Source organism: Xyrauchen texanus, chromosome 4 (genome assembly GCF_025860055.1).
Source record: "Xyrauchen texanus isolate HMW12.3.18 chromosome 4, RBS_HiC_50CHRs, whole genome shotgun sequence".
Classification (NCBI taxonomy): Eukaryota; Metazoa; Chordata; class Actinopteri; order Cypriniformes; family Catostomidae; genus Xyrauchen; species Xyrauchen texanus.
In genome coordinates this window covers 19,943,312-19,952,432 of record NC_068279.1, presented here as the reverse complement: position 1 = coordinate 19,952,432, position 9,121 = coordinate 19,943,312, and the positions used below count along the sequence as shown (strand labels likewise).

General features: G+C 36.6%; 1 protein-coding gene and 1 long non-coding RNA gene across 2 annotated transcripts; both read right to left on the bottom strand.

Moving 5' to 3' along the window:
- Nucleotides 1-147: 147 nt before the first annotated feature.
- Nucleotides 148-2,501, bottom strand: thy1 (Thy-1 cell surface antigen). Its single transcript, XM_052121578.1, has 4 exons — nt 2,384-2,501; nt 1,578-1,657; nt 1,001-1,321; nt 148-608 (listed from the first exon to the last, which is right to left on the bottom strand). Exons 2-4 carry the CDS (start codon nt 1,618-1,620, stop codon nt 508-510), a joined length of 465 nt encoding a protein of 154 aa, XP_051977538.1. The 5' UTR covers nt 1,621-1,657; nt 2,384-2,501; the 3' UTR covers nt 148-507.
- A 1,886-nt stretch (nt 2,502-4,387) lies between these two features.
- LOC127639554 (uncharacterized) lies at nt 4,388-9,121 on the bottom strand. The gene is made up of 3 exons (XR_007969975.1): nt 8,450-9,121; nt 7,934-8,016; nt 4,388-5,017 (listed from the first exon to the last, which is right to left on the bottom strand). It is a non-coding gene; the product is annotated as an uncharacterized LOC127639554 (long non-coding RNA).

The window sequence follows — 9,121 nt, the reverse complement described above, 5'->3', positions numbered from 1 at the left end:
AAAAATTAAAAAAAAGTTTGCTAGATTAATGCTGATAACTAAGGCAGAAACATCAACATGGTCTTACATGCAAACATTTTAACAAATAGAAAATATAATGTAGCATTCCCTGGTATTCTCCATTCAGCACACTAAAGTATGGCCACATCAGAGTAAAACCGTATTTATTTAACAGAACTCCTTGAACATGACAATGCCAAACAGTGGATTTACTTAACAGTTTTATCAAACCACCCGCAGCCACATTTAAACAGAATATGCAATTACATTGTATTTAAGGGATTTGCATCACATAACAGTATTTTTGACATCAGCGGCAAAGCTAAGCCAGTGCATAATAACGTTGCAATCAAAAGTTCTCCTAGTATCGAACCCAATGCCAACAAAACTGATTTCGGAGGAAATATCAAACACCTAGATTACATTCTAGATAGATAGAGAGAGAAGTACAAGACAATTTTGTTTTGGGGTAGTGGAGTTGAACCAAGAGATCCACACACCCACAGCTCACAGAAGCTCTGACATCAGTGGGAAGGTGAGGAAAGCTAGCAGGAGTGCTACTGCACTGTGCTGCATAGCACACCAGGCTGAACAGGTCGATAACTTGCCTGGAAAAAAAAAACACAGAAGTAAAAACATTATAATATGACTTTATCAAACTGGATTCTGGAATATTTCCATTTAATTAAATGTGCACCAAAGAAGACTCGATTACATAATTCGAAGTGCTTAATGGTAGTGAGCAGTCCCTGTGGTTTCCCCCATTTCATATGTAACAGCGATTTGGTGGAGCTCTTTTCAGGATTCAAAACACACTGATGTCATTTCTTACAGGACTTAAAGGATTTTTACTTGAACAACCTGACTGTTGTGCTCTATTAAATTAGGAGGAATATTATTTACCAGTTTACAATGCATTATTAGGCAAAATGCAAAATCCACTTACAAATAAAACTAAAAATCTATTTTTGACCATAAGATTATAATTTTATTGTCTTACTCTTTTCCACAGTAGCAGATTTAGACACTTCTGGGGCAGTCTGTTTGATGATGCAGGTGAAGTTTTGGGGTTTGTCATTCGAGAAACCAGTCAGATTCAGCTGACACACATCACTGACAATAGCGACAGTGGCACGGTTCTTGAAAGAGCTGTCTGGTTCATGGCTGCTATTGGTGGAACCGACCAATTTACCCTCCGTCTTATAGTAGCAATTCAGAAGCTTTGTGTCTGGATTTGGAGTAAACCTGCACAACAGCCGAAGGTTTTGCTCTTTAGTCAGGCAGGATGAAATCTGAAGTATAGACTGGGCAGCAGCAAAGCCTGGAAAATAATACAAACTTTGATATTTTGTGAGATTCCAACTGGGAATGGTCTATTATTGATTGATTTGTGACATACAATGTTCTATGTGTTTTTATATGATCAGCTACCTTGCAAGATAATATTTAAATATCACATGATATTATACAATCACTGTCGTTTAGCTGCTGTGGACCATGAAGTAAACAAATAAGAGGAAGAAAAACTGTTCCATTTTCTGTGTGTGACAGTAAAAATGAGAAGAATGATAATTTACCCAACAGACAAAGTGTGGCAGTATAGATAGTATAGCACATCATCTTGACCTCAGTACACACAATAAATGTACAGTGGAACCTGGAGACCAAACACAAAACAGTTCACCAACCAATCAATACAACATAGCACATCACTACTGATTGACTCTTTGATGGTTGTATCACACTTTAACACAAACATTGGAATGACTTATTGTACACATTACAACATTGATTTGCAAGAGGTTTTAAAACTTTTTAAAGTCAACAAATTATTGGCAATACATTTGCTCTAAATGGCTGCAGCAAATGTCTCAATATGGGTGTGGTCATCACATATCAGAGCACAAACAAATAAGCAACAAAGTGAAAAAGCATTATTGTAACAAGATACATTTACAAGGACCCCACCTTATTCCACACACAGCTATTGGTCAAAAACACATTTACAGGATAGCTAGGACTTGATGATTTGAACAACCTACAAGACACACTACTTCATTTCAGGCAAGACTGAACTTGTAAAAATTCTTTGGAAAATATGTGTCCCACCCTATTCAAAAATCATATTTTCAGAAAATATTTCGTATTGCAAAACAGTAGTTTCTCTCATCACACGTGATTTTAAATGACGTCATGTTAATTAAACAATTTTTAAGTTTAATTAAATTCCAGTTTAAAAGCAGAGTCCAAGGTGGTCCAAGCCGACCATTTTTTTTGTCTTTCTGTTTGGAAAAGTGGAATTCACCGCTATGCAAGTGATTTACGCATCCATTTCGACATATAACATTTTGCAGGGTGCAAATAAGGTTGTTTAGATTCTTACCTTATATTATCTTCTCCGTTTTCGGATGCTGGAGTTTGTCTGTTATGTAGATTGCAGCCTCAATAAGACAGACAGAGAGAGATGGTATGATTAAGTAGTCAAAGTCGCACGCCCATCTCTTTGTGTCATTATGATGAAATGACGTCCTGCCAATTACGACCAGCCGAAACTTGTAATGTTGTTGTTGCTGCAAATACCGAACAAGCCGTGTTAATGTGAATGCCCTGGACAGAAATTGTAACTAAAGATTTTTAAAAGTCTAATTCAACCCAATTAAAATACAACAGAATCGGACTAAATTGGCATAAATCAGGATTACAGCTACATTTTTAAAAATAATATAGTGATAACAAACATGGTTACATTTTGGTGTATTTAAATTGAAAAGTTATGACAGGCTATATCCATATTTCATTATTTAGTAGCAAAGCAGTGTAAGTTATTTCTTAGGTAATTCAACCCCCTAACATCAGATGATCTGATGTAGCCTAACCTACAGCATTTCGATATCTGATTACACAGATAATCATTGGATGTTAATGTTTATATTGGATGATATAGGATAGACCCAGTAGAGGTGTAACACTTTTTGCTTTTTGCTATACTCCACAAATACTGACCAGAAATAAATATGTCGTTTCACATGAGATGCCTTTATCTGTCTACTAACAGCATAAATGCCAAAACCAACATACTGTTCATAGTTCCTATTTTACAAAATTAGTGTGTGAAAACACGATGTGGCAATAATCTTGCAACGCTATGCTGGGACAGTCGCAGCACTCATTTGAAATGTTCTAAATAAGGCAAAAGTTCTTAAGTTAAAGGTGAAATCAGTAACTTTTGTCTTTGTGTCATCTTGGAAGTCGGCATGTAAAATCAAAAGGTTTCAGTTTCAGATGGCATTGTAGAAATTTAGTAGCTATTCACAGTCAGCCTTGAATTCTTGGCGAAATTGGGTGAAAATGTCAAATAGCAGGATGGTTACTGAGATTAAGCAAGTAGTATTCGGCTGGTTGTGTGATATTAACATGTCAGCCCCCATGGGCAGACCCTCTCCATGTAGAATAAAACAGCTTTTATAAGGTTACTGATATGACTGGGTTCTTCGATTTAATGTGGTGGTCATGATTTCCTACATATATTGCAAAATGACATTTCATGTCTTTAGGAGTTAAACTTTTTAAAGGAGGAAAAAGTTACTGAGTGCACCTTTAAATAAACTGGCACATTTTATACTCTGTGATTGTTTGAAAATTTAAAAAAAAAAATTATTTCATAAAAAACAATCAAGGTCAACTGTTAAGACACTGCAATTGGTTTCATAATAGTTTTTTGTAATTATAAATGAAAAATCTAATTTTGTTGTTGTTCTTCATCTATCTATGTTTACACTAAGTTATCTAAGATGAGTTCCTGATATACAGCATTTGTTTCCACTGAACAGAATCTGCCAAATCCCTGAGAAAGCTAGTTCATATATAACAAGACTTTTACATTTTCAGATGTGTTGGTATAAGTTGAATAAGTAAATATCCCAGCACATGGTACACTCTGCATTCCTTTATTGTTTCTTGAGACATTTCACAGCATAGATCCTTCAGAAAATGTGACGACCCTAAGACAGCATGCAGCAAAAGAAGACAATGGATTTCAACACGTGTAATTGCATGAAACGTGCATGTTAGTGCTTGATTATCTTGCCACGTAATCTTTTTAATTGAGTAATTATGGCCAAAATGAAACACATAGCCTAATTTAAACAATGCAAACATTGCAAAAGCTAAATTTTGTAACACCTTAATCAAGACTAGGACGCCTATAGGTTTGTGCAAGAAAACGTGCGAAAAGCAGCTTAACTTTATGTTGAAGCAGGCAATAAAAGGAAGTGCATGCATAAAGCAGCAGCACTGTGTATGCAGGCGCAATGGAAGACAAATATGAATAGATGTAAGAGTACATCAAAATACATTTTTAGCTCACGCTTAATTATATTGCCTTAATACTATCATTCTTATGCACTTGTTTTCTGTGCTACAAATATATTATTCTTTGCCTTGATACTCGAGTTGTTTGTGTGAATGAGATACTTCTGACCCTGCATATGGTATAAGTGTTGGAATACAAAATGTCTGCAGTGGAAATGTCCTTCAGATAGAGCTTTCCTTATACAGGTGATAGACAAAGGTATGGCAATAATAGTGTTCAGCAGCACTACATTGCATCTTGCACTAGGATCATTTAACCAGCCCACCACAAAGTGTACAAATTACTGTTGCAATGATTTCATTCATTTATTTCTATAAATATTACAAAGAATTCCAGCAATAAAAAGTATTTTCTATTGAGCAAATGCATGATTCATTATTATGATTTGAGAAGGAAACACAACTAGACTTTGCATAAAGGTGCAATGCAACAAACTGTATCAAAACAATAATATAAATTTCTGATAACATTCTGTGGACCGGAGTGTTGGGGTAGGTGGAACCCATGAGTCGTCCGTCCTGTTTGAACTCGCAGAATGGCCCAGGGATCTTTTGCGTCTCTGGGAATTCACAATCAACCTGAAGATTCTTCTCCATGTAGGTGATGCAGGCAAACATCTGCGGCCCTCGAGGAGTATTCCAAAACCTGGAGTCAAAGTCCAAGCATCCAGGTTTCTGGTATGGATTTGTTGCAGTGACCACACCCAGCATACATGATAGACACACTATTGGGGAAAAACCTGTACTGTATGTAATTAACTTAAATAATTGACTTAAATCCTACTGAGAACTTGTGGGCCCTTCTCAAACGTGAGATTTACAGTGAAGGAAGATGATAAACCTCTTTGAACAGCGTTTGGGTGGCTGTGGTTGCTGCTTCAGCGAAAGTTGAATGTGAACAGATCAAGAAACTGACAGACTCCATGGATGGAAGGCTCATGGCAGTTATTGAAAAGAAGGGTGGCTATATTGGTCACTGAATATTTTTGAAAGGCCAAAAATGTTATTCAATTGTCATTTTGTGTTACTTATTTGTTGCACCTACTCTTAAAATAAACAATTGAGTTGTGAGAAATTATTTTTGTAATCTAGTTGCCTAAGAATTGTGCACACTAATAGTTGCCTAATAATTGTGCACACTTCTATATTCCCCTGAGAAAAACAAAACTCACTGTTTCTTTGTTAAACATCCAAGTTTGAGGTTCAATAACATTTTGGATTGACTGAGAGCATTGTGTTTGTTCAACAATAAAATTAATCCTGAGGAATACAATTTGCCTAATAATTGTGCATGCAGTGTATATTGGAATGTTTATATACAAACAGTATTGTGTAAAAGTCTTAGGCACTGGATGTTTCACAAAAACTTGTGTCTTAAGATGGATATTTTATATCTTCTGCTTTAGTGTGTGAATAGAAAATATAAATTTTTGTCCAACCATTCGTTTCATAGAAATGTGGCAAGTTCTCCAATATGCTTGGAACAACCTAGCTGCCAACAACTTTGAAAAACTGCAAAAGTGTACCTAGTAGAATTGGTGCTGTTTTAAAGGCAAAGGCTGGTCACACCAAATATTGATTTAGTGTTCTTTTTATGTTAAATACACTTTGTATGAAGTTAATTATTAAATAAAAATTATGAATTGCTTTATTTTTTAAAACATCTGCACTATACACCAGGGGTGACCAACCCTGATCCTGGACAGCTACCTTCCTGCAGAGTTTAGACCCAACCCTAATCAAACACACCAGAACCAGCTTATCAAGGTCTTTAGGATTACTTGAAAATGACAGGCAGGTGTGGTCACCCCTGCTACACACTATAACTCACAACTACCTAAAACTTGTGCACAGTACTGTATATTTTTTACTGTACTGCATTTTACATTATACAGACATAGGAAAATCGTATGAGCACATAAAAAAAATACTTGACTGAAGTAAAAAATAATTGATTCTAATCCACCACCTGATTCAAATCGGTCTATAAAATGGGCCACAGTTTGCAGTATATGGTAAAGCAAATATTATTTACAATAATGACAAAGAAAGACGGTCAATGCATAGACCTATAAAAGTGTGTAGAAGACTTTGTGTGATCAAGAACACTTTAACCCCTCTGCCATAAGGAAAATAATTTCTGTGTCACTCTGCAGGATCAATAATGCCTATATACAGTATTATATAGTAGGCCCATGGCTTTTTTTATGTGGCAAGTCACGGTCCAGGTGATTCCACTTAGTTTTACTTGTGTTGAGGCCAGAGTTTAAGGATATCAGAGTTTATGCTGTAAGCCAGCACATCACTGAAGATCCATCTTTTCAAGAAGTAAGCAGAGTTGCATTCCAATTCACATACTACTTCTCTAATCTACCCTAATAATGTACTTCTTCAACTGAAAAAGAGAAGTGTAGAATGTTGGGCACTTTATGCACGCAATGCTGAATCTTTCCCTGTGTAGCAGAAGAGGAGGGGATATCATTATGTGATGCAGGCCTGGAGGCTGAGATGGACCACACAATATTGGTAATACATAGCATAAAGAATGAGAATAATTCAACATTATTTTGGTTAAAAGTACTATATGTAAGACTGACAACAAGCATTTGAAATGGGTACTGCAGTCCAAATTCAGAATATTGGAGAGTTGTCTGCCCCACCCCAGACTCGAAGATCATGCGGGTTGCCAGAATGAGGACACGCAACAGGATTTCTGGGCTTTAAGCTGACTCAATCTTCCAAAGGCATCTCCAACATATCATTGTTTTACTACGCCTCTGGTCATGGTGGTTTTAAGATAGATTTCGAGGCTTTTTAGGTCAGGTGGAATGTATTATCTCTGTTCCAGTTTGTTTGCTGGCTTCCATGGCTGCAGCAAGCAGTGTTGTTTGCCACCAAACTTGTTCATATCTGGCAATCCGGCGGTGTTGAAATACTATTGGTCAGTGGGCGGGATAACACAGGCCAAAACAAATTCCAGCCCAGAATGGAAACTCCAAAGTAGAATATACTTACTGTAGTATTGTTATCAGAAAAGCCAATATTTCAACTCAGCATGTTTCCTCATTCTCTAATGTGACATATTATGGTCATTTTATGATTTAGTACATTAAAAATATTCATATAGCACCTTTAAATGGTCCAAATACATATAAAACATCACCTACCCAAATACAAAACCTGCAAGGTCTCTAACGATTCCACCAGACATAAATGAACAGGAAACACAAAAAAATTAAACAAGTCTGAAAATGAAATTATTGTGGGCTTATCGAATATAAGGGCCAGTACTATATGCTATCAATCCAAGATGTGGAGACATTGGTACCACTGAATCTTTGTAACACATTGATTTGTATGATTTATTTTTATTTTTATGTATGCTCATTTTATGTATTATCTTGTATTTTAATTGGATCCTGAGTCTGTAATAAAGTTTTGAATTTAAATTCTAAGATACATTGTGTGTGTGTGTGTGTGTGTGTGTGTGTGTGTGTGTGTTTTGTAATATTCCCTACTAATCTCGCCACAATTAAAGGTTAAAGGACAAATTTTTACTTACATAACAGCAAACAAGCTTCTGCTGATGGATAAGACTTCATCACCTCTTCCATGCAGGGTTCAAATTAACATCTATGTTTGATGCTGAACAGATATGGGGGGAAAAATTAAACATGTCAGGTCTATATTTAGCTTTCACAAATATCACTTATGAGCACCTAAATGTTATCTAGAAAAACACAGAGGTTTAAAGGTCATTACCTGGCCCACCGAATTATAGGTGGCCCATCGTAGAATTCACATTTTTCTACTTATTTACTTAGGCTATAGACTAGGTCTAAAAATATCTTCAAAATATCTGTACAAGTAACAAACTTAAACAAAACGACTTATAACGAATGAATACAGCTACCGCAGTACGACCCATCCCAGATCTTTTTAATAGCCTAGACATTGGCCTAGTCAAACAATGGGATATTTTTTAGCCTTTGTATTTATCTAATTTAGCCATAAATTGCGCCTGGACCTCTGAAAACACATGCTATTTTTCTCATTTTTATTCAGTTGTTTGTATTACCTCCAAGCCGATATATTCGGACTGTGGCCTCGTCTGCAAGCCAGAGCACACTAGTCTCCTAAATGATGCGAGTCGAGTGAGATGCTGATGCTATGAGGAAGCCCGCAGCCGTGTAGTTACTGCACCTGGTCCTACATGCACAAATGACTACTGCAAACGTAATGGTTTGCCTTGTTCTTAAATATATTATTCTTAATGTCGATGTTTTCATGTATTTTTACGGCATCAAAATTAGTGGACACTGACACCCCTACACCACTGGCATGTGATTATAAAAATGAATTAAGGCTATACATTATTAAGGCTGTGGTTACTTAAAAAATGACTACAGTAGGACTCCAGACAACTTGCGTTGTGGAAAAATCAGATGTGGTCTTGACTTATTTGGTAATCGGTGGGATTGTAGTCAGCCGTGGATCGGACAGATGACGACGCAGCAGACCTGATCAACTGCGAGTGCCATAGGATCCCCCAGACCCTCGCCGGAAGAGATCGCTGTTCACAATTGACCTTATTCACGCTAGCATTGTCTTTGGGAATGACAACGAGGATGTGGGATAGACTAGCCATCTCTTCAATGGTACGAACGGTTGTCTGCAGTTCTTTGTTTACTGAATGTTCTTGGACAGACAAGTAATCAATGTCTTGTCCGCGGAACGATCCAAAAACACT